At 38.5% G+C, this 16568-nt stretch overlaps 1 protein-coding gene across 1 annotated transcript in view; it reads left to right on the top strand.

Moving 5' to 3' along the window:
• LOC136864473 (heat shock 70 kDa protein 4L) overlaps positions 1 to 16568 on the top strand; it is a 247875-nt gene that overhangs the window by 81171 nt on the left and 150136 nt on the right. Inside the window, exons 4-5 of the mRNA XM_067141491.2 lie at positions 7101 to 7334; positions 16227 to 16471. Of these exons, the coding sequence (XP_066997592.2) occupies positions 7101 to 7334; positions 16227 to 16471 (479 nt within the window). The remainder of the gene's footprint in view (positions 1 to 7100; positions 7335 to 16226; positions 16472 to 16568) is intronic.

The raw sequence follows: 16568 nt of genomic DNA on the forward strand, positions 1-16568 counted from the left end.
ATTTCACAAATTTGGTGGGGATGGACAACATTACTTTCTGGGAATATGCATTCAGTCCAAGAATGATCTAATTCACTGTCACCATTTTCTTTAGCACTGTCACCATTTTCATTAGCACTGTCACTATCACTGTTTGACATTGCAGGAGCTGTTGTAAGCCCATTAGCCAATGGCACAACTCCATTCTCTGGTGCACTATCTGAAGACAAAAAACATCACAATCATCACTTTCATTAAAATTAGTCGCTTACATCTTCAAAGCGATCCAAAAGTTCAATTTCTTCTCCTAAAACAGACCTACGTGACGACATGCCTTGTTATAAATGCACTATTTACAACTTTACTATGACCTAAATAAGTTGCTAAGTAACTATAACTACGGTAGAAATCTTTAGTAACCCTTGAAGTTAAAACAATATGGGAGGCTATTTTGTTTGGTGAGAAGGGCTGCTGTATAAACTTCTAAAGGGTATTACCATGCAAAACCACAGTACAATTAATTGGAAACATGCTTAATAATACGCTCTTTCAGGTTGTTCTAGGCAATAGGACTAGCAAGCTGAGAAGATTGAGCAATGGTCTCTCTCAAGGATCAGTCTTGGCTCCTCTCCTGTTCAATCTGTATCAGATTTGCCACCATCAAAATCTAGAAAATTTTGCTATGCTGATTATATAGCTTTAGCTAAGTCATAGTAACCTGAAAGAAATGGAAAACATTTTAACTGATGACCTTTCCATTTTTAGTGACTATTTTCAGAAATGGAGACTCCTAGCAAACACCACCAAAACTCAGGTGTCCTGCTTTCATCTAAATAACAAAATGGCAAACTGTACTCTCCAAGTGTTTTTTAATGGTAATGCCCTCAGACACAATTACCCAAAGTACTTAGGTATGACATTAAATCACACTCTTTCAGGCAACATCTAGTAAATACAGCAGCGAAGATTAGGAGTTGTAACAACATTCTGCAGAAGTTGTGTGGTACAACCTGGGGTGCTTCTGCAACTACCTTGAGATGTTCTGGCCTTGGTTTAGTTTTCCCTGTGGCAGAATATTGTGCTCCTGTGTGGATCAACAGCTGCCATGTGAAACTTCTGGACACTCAACTCAACAACACAATGAGGATTATTTCAGGTGTAATAAGATCAACTCCTACCCACTGGCTTCCTGTCTTGAGCAACATCATGCCTCCTTCATTCCGTAGAGCACAAGCACTGTTCAGAGAATACTCCAAGATAAATGAGAACCCTGACTTGCCCATCCACTCCAATATTCCTTACCTTGAGAGGAACCTGTTGAAATCTAGACATCCGCCAGTTAAGTTCGCTCAGAAGCTCACAGAAGACAATTTCAACCCCTATGCCCAATGGGAGGAAGATTGGATCTCAAACAGGTGAACATCTCTGGCCTTTCTTCCCACCTAATTCGAGGTCTGATCTCCCAAGAACTTGGACCATCCTTAATAGGATTCGATGTGGTCATGGTGTCTGTGCTGCGTCCCTGTGTAAATGGGGGAAAGATACAATCCCCCCGACTATGACTGTGGTGCTCCTTTTCAAACCATCGAACACATCGTAAAGGAGTGTAGCAGAAGAGCCTACCCTGGAGATTGGTTTGATTTTCTAGAGGCCAACACAGAGGCTCTAGAATGGAGAGCACCTTTGGACATTAAAATATAATGTACTTGCTTTCTTGTTTCTGTATATACATCAATACTAATCTGCATTTAGGGCACTCACCCAGGTGGCAGATTCCCTGTCTGTTTTCCTAGCCTTTTCCTAAATGATTTCAAAGAAATTGGAAATTTATTGAATGTCTCCCTTGGTAAGTTATTCCAATCCCTAATTCCCCTTCCTATAAATGAATAGTTGCCCCAATTTGTACCCTTGAATTCCAACTTTATCTTCATATTGTGATCTTTCCTACTTTTATAAACGCCACTCAAACTTATTAGTCTACAAATGTCATTCCACGCCATCTCTCCGCTGACAGCTCGGAACATACCACTTAGTCCAGCAGCTCTTCTTCTTTCTCTCAATTCCTCCCAACCCAAACTTTGGAACATTTTTGTGACGTTACTCTTTTGTCGGAAATCACCCAGAACAAATCGAGCTGCTTTTCTTTGGATTTTTTCCAGTTCTTGAATCAGGTAATCCTGGTGAGGGTCCCATACACTGGAACCATACTCTAGTTGGGGTCTTACCAGAAACTTATATGCCATCTCCTTTATATCCTTACTACAACCCCTAAACACCCTCATAACCATGTGCAGAGATCTGTACCCTTTAATTACAATCATATTTATGTGATTACCTCAATGAAGATCTTTCCTTATATTAACACCTAGATACTTACAATGATCCCCAAAAGGAACTTTCACCCCATCAACACAGTAATTAAAACTGAGAGGACATTTCCTATTTGTGAAACAACCTGACTTTTAACCCCGTTTATCAACCTACCATTGCCTGCTGTCCATCTCGTAACATTTTCGAGGTCACGCTGCAGTTGCTCACAATCTTGTAACTTATTTATCACTCTATAGAGGATGACATCATCCGCAAAAAGCCTTGCCTCCGATTCCACTCCTTTACTCATATAATAAATATATATATGAAAACATAAAGGTCCGATAATACTGCCTTGAGGAATTCCCCTCTTAATTATTACAGGGTCAAATAAAGCTTCACCTACTCGAATTCTCTGAGATCTATTTTCTAGAAATATAGCAACCTATTCACTCTTTTGTCTAGTCCAATTGCACTCATTTTTGCCAGTAGTCTCCCATGATCCACCCTATCAAATGCTTTAGACAGGTCAATCGCGATACAGTCCATTTGACCTCCAGAATCCAGTATGTCTGCTATATCTTGCTGGAATCCTACAAGTTGAGCTTCAGTGGAATAACCTTTCCCAAAACCGAACTGCCTTCTATCGAACCAGTTATTAATTTCACAACCTTGTCTAATATAATCAGAATGCCTTCCCAAAGCTTACATACAATGCATGTCAAACTTACTGGCCTCTAATTTTCAGCTTTATGTCTATCGCCCTTTCCTTTATACACAGAGCTTACTATAGCAACTCTCTGTTCATCTGGTATAGCTCCTCTGACCAAACAATAATCAAATAAGTTCTTCAGATATGGCACTGTATCCCAGCCCATTGTCTTTAGTATATCCCCAGAAATCTGATTAATTCCAGCCGCTTTTCTAGATTTCAACTTTTGTATCTTATTGTAAATGTCATTGTTATCATATGTAAATTTTAATACTTTTTGGCCTTAATCTTCTCCTCTATCTGGACATTATCCTTGTAACAAACAATCTTTACGTACTGCTGACTGAATACTTCTGCCTTTTGAAGATCCTCGCATACACACTCTCCTTGTTCATTAATTATTCCTGGAATGTCCTCCTTGGAACCTGTTTCTGCCTTAAAATAAGTATGCATACCCTTCCATTTTTCACTAAAATTTGTATGACTACCAACTATGCTTGCCATCATATCCTTAGCTGCCTTCTTTGCTAGATTCAATTTTCTAGCAAGTTCCTTCAATTTGTCCTTACTTCCACAGCCATTTCTAACTCTATTTCTTTCCAGTCTGGGTCCTTACTATTCCTTACCACCCTTAAAGGTACAAACCTGTTGTTGCATTCCTCAACAATTTCTTTAAACCCATCCCAGAGTCTGTTTACATTTTTATTTACAGTTTTCCACCGATTATAGTTACTTTTTAGAAACTGCCTCATGCCTGCTTAATCAGCCATATGGTACTGCCTAATAGTCTAACTTTTAAGACCTTCCTTTCTATCATATTTATTTTTAAATACGACAAAAACAGCTTCATGATCACCAACACCATCTATTACTTCAGTTTCCCTATAGAGCTCATCTGGTTTTATCAGCACCACATCCAGGATATTTTTCCCTCTGGTTGCTTCCATCACTTTCTGAATCAGCTGTCCTTCCCATATTAACTTATTTGCCATTTGTTGGTCATGCTTCCTGTCGTTCGCATTTCCTTCCCAATTGACATCTGGCAAATTCAGATCTGCTACAATCACATTTCTTTTCATGTAGTTTCCCACATAGCCGATTATCCTATCAAATAATTCCGAATCCGGGTCAGTGCTACCCTTCCCCGTTCTGTACACTCCAAATATATCAAGTTGCCTATTATCTTTAGAAATGAGCCTTACACCTAAAATTTCATGTGTCTCATCTTTTAACTTTTTCGTAGCTTACAAATTCTTCTTTCACCAGAATGAATACTCCCCCTCCCACCATTCCTATCCTATCTCTACGATACACACTCCAGTGCGGTGAGAAAATTTCTGCATCCATTATATCATTTCTCAGCCATAATTCTACTCCTATTACAATATCTGGTAAATATATATCTATTAAATTACTTCATTCTATTCCTTTCTTTACAATACTTCTACAGTTAAACACGGCCACCCCGCTTCCCTGAATATACCTCCCTATTACCCTTCCAAACAAATTTCCTAACTTATACGTACCACTGCGGTTTAAGTGAAGGCCATCCGAGCGCAGATCCCTCTTACCCACCCATTAGGATCTAGAAATTTCACTCCCAGTTTCCCACATACCCACTCCATAGTCTCATTTAAATCCCCAATCACCCTCCAGTCAGTATCCCTCCTACACAGTATTCCACTAATAACAATCTCTGCTTTCTTAAACTTCATCCGTGCTGCATTTACCAGATCCCACACATCTCAAACTATGTTGGTACTTACATCAGCTTGCCTTGAGTTGTTGGTACCAACGTGAAACGCTACCACCTTCTCCTTCCCTTCCTCCCTCTCTTCTACTTTCAACATCTGCCTCAACCTAATTCCTGGATAACATTCTACCCTGTTTCCCTTTCCTCCACACACTTTCCCCATGTGTTTAATGGTGGAATCCCCCCATGACCAGAGCCTCAACCCTACCCACCTCATTTGATCCCTTCCCCTCCTGGTCAGCCCTATCTTTCCTGATAGCTGCAGAAGCTACTTCCTCCTCCCTTTTCTCTTTCCCATGACCCTGTTCCACCTGTCTTTTCCTATTCTCTGCACTACATTTCCCTTTTCTACCTTTTCCCTTCCTACTTGCACACTTCTTAGCAACAGTTCCCTGTCCATCTTCCCTCTGTTCTACCTGGAGTGACTCGTACCGATTTCAGACACCTGTCCTGAATTCTGATCCTGAATAGAGCCGTTAGCCTGCAATCTCCTTCCCCTTAGAACATTAGACCACCTGTCTTCAACAACTCCCCCCTTTCCTTCCCCTCCCTCTTGTACACCTACTGTAACCTGTACATTGTTTGAGGGAGTCCTATCTTCCTTCCTGTCTTCTGTGAGAATCCTAACCCATATGCACCCACCCGCCCTTTGCCCTGACATTGCTAGGAATCCGCCAACTTTTTAGTATGCAACCTGGGTGTTGCAAGCTTTGGGTTAAAACAGAATAGGGGGTGATCGACTGCGCGTATTATCACGGGACCTGTTTTATATTATTGACAAATTCCACACTATTCCTCATGACACAAGAAACAAAACAATACAGAAATATAACACATAAAAAAATCCCTTTGGAAATCTTAAATTTTTCATTAACTTATCTTACCTCGGAAGTTCTTTAATGTGTACTATGGCCGTAATTATACGACACAAGCCTAACATTTACCTGATTTTGAAATAAGAAAATATTAGGAAGCCAATACGACATGACCTTAACATTTGCCTGATTTGGATATAAGGAACTAATGGGAAACAAATCACGAGTAAGCGAATGATGAGATTCGAACCTATATCCCAAATACGAACTTACAGCTGTATGTCTCGCTCGGTGTATTATTATTATTATTATTATTATTATTATTATTATTATTATTATTAATAATATTAAGATTCAATCTTAGGATAAGTGGTAAAGTATTCACATCAAGGTACCAAGATCGTAGGTTCAAATCCGGGAGTCTCAATCGGATCTTGAGGGGCGGGAGAAAGTTCATTCGGCATTCCATGTCGTACGATGTTACTACGCGAAAGATCTCTGGTGATACATTTCGTGTTCATTCCTGCACAGGATCACTAATAACTTCTTCCTTAGTAACACTGTTGAAATCAGAGCCTAAAACATCAAATATGCTTTGAATTTCGCTATTACTGAGCACTTCGCGCGAGCAAACAACTTCCTTCTCAGCCATCTTGTCAACAACGGAATACTATACAGATTTCTCGATCGATATTTTAATCAATTCTCTTTGCCAAAGAAGCATACCAAAGCACTCTGGTGACATTTTGAGGCACCAAGAACAGATTTCAATTAGAAATGTTTCCGGGAAAAGCCAACAAATGTCACAAATGTCTGCAATATGTGACCTAGCATCCCGGAGTACCAGTCCGCTTGTGGAGTCCTGGCCCAGTTGCTCGAGCGCGTACCAGTCCGCTTACAGGTGCATTGGGGCTAATTATCTCCCTAAAAATCTCCAACTCCTCCCTCATACCCCTCTGCGTCGCCACACCCACAGTTCGTACACTCGGGCTCCTTAGCCATTCTTTATGATAAATAAATAATACAGTAAAAATAATTGGTAACTGTATATATTATGTTAAATAACTCAAATTTGTCAATTAGAACGTAAAATTATTGAAAACAAATCACAACACGCGGACATAAACAAACAAGGAGGCTGCCATATTGGATCATAGACGTCATGCGCTCACAGACCATACTCGCAATGAAAGAGTAAACTAGCAAAAATGAAGCTATGTCAATGCCATCTAATATCAGAAGGAATTACAAATATTCTACCTTCTTACTATTTGATTTATGGCGCAATCTAGCGCCTTACTGCATAACTACACCACTTATAAGAGGGTGCCGATCGAATCGGCATCCTGGCATTTTTCGTACAGAATGTAAGAGTGCCAATGCATCGGCATCTTGGCACTGTAAGAGTTAATATGGTGGAAGATGTTAAATTTTAAAGGGTTACATTTGTTCTCCATATACTTTGTTATGAATCCTATACTTAAAATTTTCTATGATGTAGTGATCTGAATGCATTTTTTATTTTTTATAGGTACCATCTTTCTTTACCAACATTGAACGTAAAGCACTTCTAGATGCTGCAACTATTGCTGGCCTGAATGTATTGAGACTGATGAATGAAACTACTGCTACTGCTTTGGCATATGGTATCTATAAGCAGGATCTCCCTTCGCCTGAAGAACGCCCTCGAAATGTTGTGTTTGTCGATTGTGGTTATTCATCCTTGCAGGTGTCTGCTTGTGCATTGCACAAGGGAAAATTAAAGGTTAGCTTGTTAACTTGCTATTGTAATAGTTTTCTTGCTTTAATTGGGAGTTCCTGATAGTTCATAAACATCACTTTCTACTCAGTGAGCACTATCTCCTTTGTGAATAGTTTTCTCTATCATTTTACAGGTTAGATCATTTTTATTGGTGTTTTCTGTGTTTTTCCTGTTATTGTACACAATCTTAATTACAATTTTTAAAATCTGTACATGCACTCATCCCTTGACTCCAAGCGTCCTCCCTCTTTCAAAAGCAGAAAAGCCGGCAGACAAACCTATCTTTTTTCTCCACATAGTACCTGAAGGCTCTGGCTGTAGTTCTAGTTGTGCTACTCTGCTCACAAAATAGTGCTGAAGTTAAGAATGTGCAAGCATTGAACCTTCAATTGGTTTATCTAACTGCTTCTGATATGTAGATGGACTGATCCATCAAAGTGAGGGAATGGGTTGGTATCAGTGTATGAACTTAAAAAAAAACATGAAGTGAGATTTTTGGAACAAGGAAAAGAAAATGGTTTAGATTTCCCACTAACTACTTTGAAAGATTTTGGAGGAAACAAATGAACTGAGTCTACCTTAAAATGGTGGTAGATGTAGTATTTGCCTGTCACTTGCACTCTTATGTCCTGCAATTAGCTTTGTGGTGTGGGGTGGTGTTGCTTATTCCTGATAATCCAAAATGATAAATCTAACTAAATGATTTATGTGGTTTGAGACTTTTCTGTTCTTCTGTCAAGCGGAAAGTTATTAATAAAAGGCTCATTTTCACAGTTAAGTTACTCCAGCATGAATCTATATTTGCAGATCAATGACTTATCGTGCAATAATGTATTTAAAAAGACAATGAACAATTTTTTGATTGCCTGATGTTGAAAGAAAATACTTTTTCCCAGGACAATAAATTTTACATCAGAAGAAAGTAATATTTAAAAATTAAATACTGCTTAAAAATCTTGGATGGTGACACTGATCAGTTAAATAGAAACTGAACTATTTTGTTGGTGTCTGAGCTAGAAGTAATGTTCATAAATATCCAAAATTGCTTTTAAAACAAACCTGGTCTCTGTATCTATTAGTATTCATAAGTTATTACATTTTGCCCTTGCTACAGTCATGACTGTTTAAATTTTTAAAATTCAGGTGTTCTTTATCCTTCTGACTACATTTGCTGAAGGGAAGGGAAAAATTCCACATTCTTCAGAGCTCGGTGTTACATTAATTTGGTATGTTCATCTGTGAAGTGATCCTTTCGTCCTTTATAGAATGATTGATTTTTGTGTTTATATCACTACTTTATATTCTGAATACAGAAATTAAAAACGTTAGTATTGGCAAACTGCACAGTAAAGAACTAATTTTAGTACTGAATATATTCATTTCTTAGAGAAAATTAATGTTACACATGCATTCATACAGCAGAAGCTACCAGTGTTCAAAAAGTTATGTAATGTACAGGTGGCCCGAAAGTCGGTTAACATTTGACGAGGGTATACTTCAGAATATTGGCGGTAGAGAGGAAACAGTTGACACATGATTGATATGACATGGGGTTTTATTGACACCAAGTACACAAACCAGCCAACAGATGGCGCTGGTGATGCCGCTTGAGACTCGTGTATGGTATAAAAGGAGCTGTCTTTGAGAGAGGGCGTCGCATGCGCCTGCAATCAAGGCGTGTTGACATTGCCAGGAAAAGCACTGTCCGTGAAGCTTTAATTTATTTTTGTGTCAAAACCCCGTGTCATGCCAATCATGTGTAAATTACTACTTCTCTACCTCCAATATTCTGTAAAGTATTGCCTTAATAATAATGTGAGAGAATTTATTGGACTCCAACCTATTCAATACATTACAGGATGTTAACACTTTTAGTTAAACATCGTTAAAATGGAGACATGTTTTGCCCCCCATGTGGGGTATCATCAGTCATATCAAAGCACCTCAAAATTAAACCAGACGTCTGGTTAGAAATTATGAACATAATATGTAAGAAAGAATACATTAAAAAAACACGTACAAGGTCCTGTCTTAAACGAAATAACAATAGACTAGTTACACATAGTAAAATACGCTAGTGGTTTCTTATTAAAATGAGGCCATCATATGTACAGTATAACAATTAAAGTAATCCAAGTCTATATGATATTTAGTTCGAAGGTAGTTCTACGATAAAATTGTCCTCATCTTCTTTAGTAAACTTGATGCAATTATCAAGGCTGTTCAAGTAAGTTAGTATGTCTTCACTATTGTTGCAGCTTTTGTCTATTATTGCTAATATGTCATCGACATAGCATAGCCAAAGACACAAGCCGTTAATGCTGTTTATTTTACTATTATTTTACTTGTAAGTATTGCCTTGTCAAATGGTACATATGATTTGGTTTTAAATAGTCCACCCATTCAATACAAACACATGTGAATACAGCTATAACTTAGTGTTATACCCTAATTTGTTATTTTGGACTAGTTTAGACCCTTTTGGTCATCAGCCATTAGTCATTGGTACATTGATAAATTAAAACACCTGATTCGTCTAAAAACATACATAAAAACACTTCAAAAATGTTCAAAATAAAAAATGAGGATATAACCGACACAAAGTTGTAGCTGTATTCACATGTTTGTATTGAATAGGCTGACCCTTAAAAACCAAATCATACAAAAATGGTATCAGTATGGATAAAAAAAGAAACTTACAGCATATGATAGTCAAATGTGAAGACTTTTGGGTCATCCTGTACTTTTAACTATTTCTTTCCTAATATAATTACATTTGTGATAATTTCATTATAACATGTTAATACAGTAGAAGTCCGATATAGCGAGTACGGCATATAACGAGAACTCCGGTATAGCGACGACTTTTTTTCTGTCCCTTCAAAATTCCTATGTTAAACTGTGTATCGTCCTTCGGTTACACCGAGAACCCTATCACTGGCGCATCCGTTATTACGAGCGATTAAGCACGCGCGATTTTTTCCGTTGCCGATGTTTATGCACCCCAGCGATGATATAGCATGCGATCAATTACCTTCGGCATTGTTTCCTCGCTATGTGGACTAGCGATTTCTCTCGTCAACATTCGAAGGCGATGTCGGAGTCGTAACATCCGCTGACAGCTGTTCCGTAAAGAAAATTCGAAATGAAAGAGAACAGCTTTTCGTAATAAATGCGTGAATAACGTGTCCGATAACGGTTGCTAACTCGTTAAAAATCAAGGCTAACTAAACGACCGCTTCATTTTGAGGCTAAATACTGCAATTAAGTAAGAATGGGATACACCTCGATATGGCAGAGTGCTTAATTGATTTCATAGGTTAGTTTGTATTTTGTCGCGTCTGGTTAAATTACGGGAAGGCTATTATGAAAATGTATAGCGAGAAAGGTATAATATCTCTACTGGCGCTTGAAGTGTGTTTTCATCATACGTATAGTACGGTTAAGTTAGGATACGTGACGGTGTTTGAATAAGAAAACTGAAACGTTTGCAACAAAATGCGTTCGATCGATCATCTTCAGTACGGTATAGTTTTCTCACTTTGTGCATTTGCGAGCTCTCTCGTTGACATTCAAAGGCAATGTTGGAGTTGATTAGTAATACCCATCGACTGCTGTTCTCTAAAGCACTTTCGAAATGAAAGAGTATAACACGTTTTCGTAATAAATGCGTAAATAACGTGGCCGATAGCAGTTGTTAATTTGTAAAAATAGACTGAATAAACGATATCTTTAATGTTATATATGGAAATTACGTAAGAATGTCATACACCTCAAGATATGGCAGAGTACATCACTGATTTCAGAGGATATTTCATATCTTCTCGCGTCTAGTTACGGCTATTTACATGTGCATTTTTCGCGAGGAGGTTATTTCTCTACATGCGTTTCAAATATGTTTTCATGATAGGCTGCATATGGTTAGGTTAGGTGACGCTGTTCGAAGAAGAAAGCTGAGGTGTTTGCCACAGAAATCTCTGGAGTGATACCGTATTTCTCCGAATCCAAGAGTTTTTTTTCTCAGAATCTCATGCGAAAACTCAAGGGTTGTTGCATTCGCGGCCTAACAGTAAGTTAATGGATACCACTAGCAACTACCGCGGTAACCACGCTGCTTCTTTTCACGCGCGCACAGAACTCATTGACAATAAACGACCGCCTCTTTACTACACATCGCTACCGGTTGTACAGTGTACAGTGCCTGTGTGTTTCTCAAATCTGCAGAATGGCATCAAAACATGCGACCCTTCGAATTCTTAGAAAGCCATGGCTACTCAGTGGCAGAGTCATAACGCGTCTATTGTACATGAAGTTTAGTAAAATTAAGGTTTATAGACAGCAGGAATATTTTCGTGATGGATTGTCGTATTGTAAAGATACGTGGAAAAGGTATTGCCGGCAAATTTTAAATGGGTTCTAGTCGATATTATGAAGCAAGAATAATTTCCTGATGGATCGTTGTATTGTAGAGACGCATGGAATAGGTATTGCCGGAAAATTTTCTACGAGTTCTCTTCGGTATTGTGATGCCAATGTTAAGTTAATGGTCCTTAAATCCGCCGAAATAAAGAATAATAGTGCAGCCGCAAAAAAAATGAAATACGGCGTGACGATAGTCAATGTTCGGCGTCTAAAAATGCGTAGGCCTGTATGATTTTACAAACTTCTTTTTGAGCCTGATTTAAATATTTTGAAGGAAAAAGTGGGGTTCATCTTGGATTCGGAGAAATACGGAACTATATTTTTTTCAGAATGAAATTAAACACACACTTTCACGTAGTATCACATTACGAAAAATAAAACAAGTAAGCCGTAGTGTGGATATCATCTGTGGAAATGCAACTTTTGAACAAACTGATTGCTGTTTCATACCGATTCTAAAGTGCATGAAGGGTTTTCCGACTTTTATACAAACATCGGATATAACGACAATCCGTTATAGCGAGTAAATTTTTCGCCGTTATGAATTCTTGCTATAACAGACTTCTACTGTATTAAATTCAAATTAAATTTAAAATTTATAGGTATTTAATTTTGTACTTAGAATTATAAGTTGTGTTATCACAGAACGCTCTTGTGAGTTAGGTTACTGATTCATGATCAGTTCTGAATAATAATAATAATAATAATAATAATAATAATACCGGGGTGAGTTGTTCAGACGGTTGAGGCACTGGCCTTCTGACCCCAACTAGGCAGGTTCGATCCTGGCTCACTCTGGTGGTATTTAAACGTGCTGAAATACGTCGACCTTGTGTCTGTAAATTTACTGGCACGTTAAAAGAACTCTTGCGGGACTAAATTTTGGCACCTCTGTTTCTCCAAAAACCGTAAAAGTAGTTAGGGGGACGTAAAGCCAATAATATCATAATAAAGGGGTCGTAAACTTTAAAACGTGGGACTACACAGAACAGGTAAGCTTGTGGAGTCTCAAATGTGCTGAACGATAGCACAGTGATTGTCTCCCAGATTCACACATTATGCCTTTTCACTCTGCCATTTAATAAAAAATGTTTCATCACTGAAGATGAGTTTCTGACAAAATCCATCTTCCATAAGCTGCTGCAGCTGTGCCGATAATTCCGAACATATTTGTCATCAAGCATCAGGTCTTGTAGTAGCAGTTGCAAGCAGTAAGACTTCTGCTTCAATTATTTTGGTAAGATCTTCCAAACGGTTGGTTGTGGAATGTTCAGCTCTCTGCTTGCTGTGTTCGTCTACCTCTGTGGGCTATGTGTAAAGCACCTCTTAAAATGTAAAGCACCTTTTAAAATATAATAGTGAAAATTGTAATCCATTACGTACAGTATAAAATTATTTGAAGCTGAAGGCGTAACACTTTATTGTATCTGGTCAAAATACGTAAATTGGAATGAACAGAAATACAGTAGAAGTCCGCCATAGCAAGTACGGCATATAACGAGAACTCCGTTATAGCGACTACTTTTTTCTGTCCCTTCAAAATTCCTACGTTAAACTGTGTATCATCCTTCGGTTACAGCGAGAACCCTATCACTGGCGCATCCGTTATTACGAGCGATTAAGCGCGCGATTTTTTCCGTTACCGATATTTATGCACCCCAGCGATGATGTTGCATGCGATCGATTACCTTCGGAGTCGTTTTGTCGCTATGTGCACTAGTGATTTCTCTCGTCGACATTCGAAGGCGATGTCGGAGTCGATTAGTAATATCCGTCGACAGTTGTTCCATAAAGAAAATTCAAAATGAAAGAGAACATATTTTCATAACAAATGCGTAAATGTGTCCGATAACGGTTGTTAACTCGTTAAAATTAAAGCTGACTAAACGACCGCTTTATTTTGAGGCTAAATACTGCAATTAAGAATGGGATACACCTTGAGATATGGCAGAGTGCTTAATTGATTTGAGGTTACGGTAGTTCATATTTTGTCACGTTTGGTTAAATTATGGAAAGGCTATTATGAAAATGTATAGCGAGAAAGGTATAATTTCTCTACTGGCGCTTGAAGTGTGTTTTCATCATACGTATAGTACGGTTAAGTTAGGATACGTTACTCTGAATAAGAAAACTGAAACGTTTGCAACAAAATGCTATCGATCATCTTCGGTACGGTATAGTTTCCTCACTTTGTGCATTTGCGAGCTCTCTCATTGACATTCAAAGGCGATGTTGGAGTTTTAGTAATACCCATTGACTGCTGTTCTCTAAAGAAAATTCGAAATGAAAGAGGAAAACGCGTATTCTTAATAAATGCGTAAATGTGGCCGATAGCAGTTGTTAACCCGTTAAAAATAAAGACTGAAGTAAACGATATCTTAATTTTAATGTTATATACGGAGATTAAGTAAGAATCTGATACACATCAAGATATGGCAGAGTACATCACCGATTTCAGAGGATATTTCATATCTTCTGGCATCTAGTTACGGCTATTTACATGTAAATTTTTCGCGAGGAGGTTTTCTCTACATGCGTTTCAAATATGTTTTCATGATAGGCTACATATACGGTTAGGTTAGGTGAAGCTGTTTGAAGAAGTAAGCTGAGGTGTTTGCCACAGAAATCTCTGGAGTGATACTGTATTTCTCCGAATCCAAGACTTTTTTCTTCTCAGTATCTCATGCGAAAACTCAAGGGTTGTTGCATTCGCGGCCTAACAGTAAGCTTATGGATACCACTGGCAACTACTGCGGTAACCACGCTGCTTCTTTTCACACGCGCACAGAACTCGTTGACAATAAACGACCGCCTCTTTACTACACATCGCTAGCCGTGACAACCGGTTGTACAGAGCCTTTGTGTTTCTCAAATCTGCGGAATGGCATCAAAGCATGCGACCCTTCGAATTCTTAGAAAAGCCATGGCTACTCAGTGGCAGTCATAACGCGTCTATTGTTCTTGATGCTTAGTGAAATTAAGGTTTATAGACAGCAGGAATATTTTCGTGATGGATAGTCGTATTGTAAAGATACGTGGAAAGGTATTGCTGGCAAATTTTCAACGGGTTCTAGTCAATATTATGATGCCAATTATAAGTTAATGTTTATTAAACACACGGAAATGTAGAATAATTGTGCAGCCGCAAGAAAATACGGCATAGGCCTAACTAAAGCCAATATTTGGCGTTAGCGTGAAGACAAAGAGCTAAAAATATTCGTATTGTACAAAAAATGCATTTAGTGGTCCGCAACAAGGACGCTTTAAAGAAGTCTAAGATGAAATTGTGAGGTATGTGCATGAAAAACGCAAGGGCGGAATGGCCATACCGTGGCGCAATAAACTCGTTCGTTGACTTTCAACGTTCGCGATTAGGCCAATACATCGCTAGCCGCTGAATTTGGCCGAACCCGGCAAGCGAGACGTGCGTGTAGCGGCAGCATGTTATATCTGACGCTGCGTAAAAGTAACAGTTTTATAGACAGCAAGAATAATTTCCTGATGGATCGTTGTATTGTAGAGACGTATTGCCGGAAAATTTTCAATGAGTTCTCTTCGGTATTACGATGCCAATGTTGAGTTTATGGTCCTTAAACCAGCGGAAATAAATAATTGTGCAGCCGCCATAAATAAAGAAATACGGCGTGACGAAAGTAAATGTTCGGCGTCTAAAAATGCGTAGGTCTACTGTTAGACAAAGCTTCATATGATTTTACAAACTTCTTTTCGAGCCTGGTTTAAATTTTTTGAAGGAGAAAGTGGGGTTCATCTTGGATTCGGAGATATACGGTACTAGATTTTTTTCAGAATGAAATTAAACATAGACTTTCACGTAGTATCGGATTACGAAAAATAACAAGTAAGCCGTAGTGTGGATATCATATACGGAAACGCAAGTTATGAACAAACTGATTGCCGTTTCATACCGATTTTAAAGTGCACGAAGGGTTTTTCGACTTTTATAAAAAATCGGATATAACGACAATCCGTTATAGTGAGTAAATTTTTCGCTGTTATGAATTCTCGCTGTAACGGACTTCTACTGTAAGTATTTCTTTAAACTCGGGGTATTGCCACTGCAATAACTGGGAGAACTTTGCCCATCCTTCACGGCCTGTGACGTAACCCCAATGTCACTGTGGCTGGATAGCATATGCTCATCGCCTGTCTGCCCGCCCACTTACGGTGCTGTGCCCGTGGGGCAAAATGCCCTGCGTGACCACTTCTTTCCTAGACCCTTATTGGGGAGGAGTTTGCAGAGCTTTGCCCTGCAGATAAGATAATCCTATGGGTTATATAGTAATTTACCTCTAGATTAGCAGGTAATCATGAAAACAAGTTAAAAATGAGAGGTATTTTTAAAAATTGACTGTTCGTGGAGTACTTGATTTTTTTAAATACAAAATACTGTACAAGTTATCTTTTGATTATTGGAATTTTCTATAACAGGATGTCCTTTTTCTCTTTGTTCAGATGTTGGCTTGTGCATCAGATCCATTCCTGGGTGGCAGTGATTTCGATGAGGCCCTTGCAAAATATTTCTGTGCAGACTTTCACACAAGATACCACATTGATCCGCGGACCAATGTAAGGGCTTATCTTCGCCTCATAACAGAAGTGGAGAAGCTCAAGAAACAAATGTCGGCTAATTCCACCAAACTCCCTCTTAATATAGAGTGCTTCATGAACGATTTGGATGTCCATGGAGAAATGAAACGGTGAGTCCTCTTTGGTGTAGTTTAATGAATCTTCTCCGGAGTAATTAATTTCCTGGTGTAATTGTTCTGTTCTTTGCCTCTGTGTGGTAAAACTTTT

This window comes from Anabrus simplex, chromosome 2 (assembly GCF_040414725.1).
Source record: "Anabrus simplex isolate iqAnaSimp1 chromosome 2, ASM4041472v1, whole genome shotgun sequence".
In the NCBI taxonomy this organism is placed as follows: Eukaryota; Metazoa; Arthropoda; class Insecta; order Orthoptera; family Tettigoniidae; genus Anabrus; species Anabrus simplex.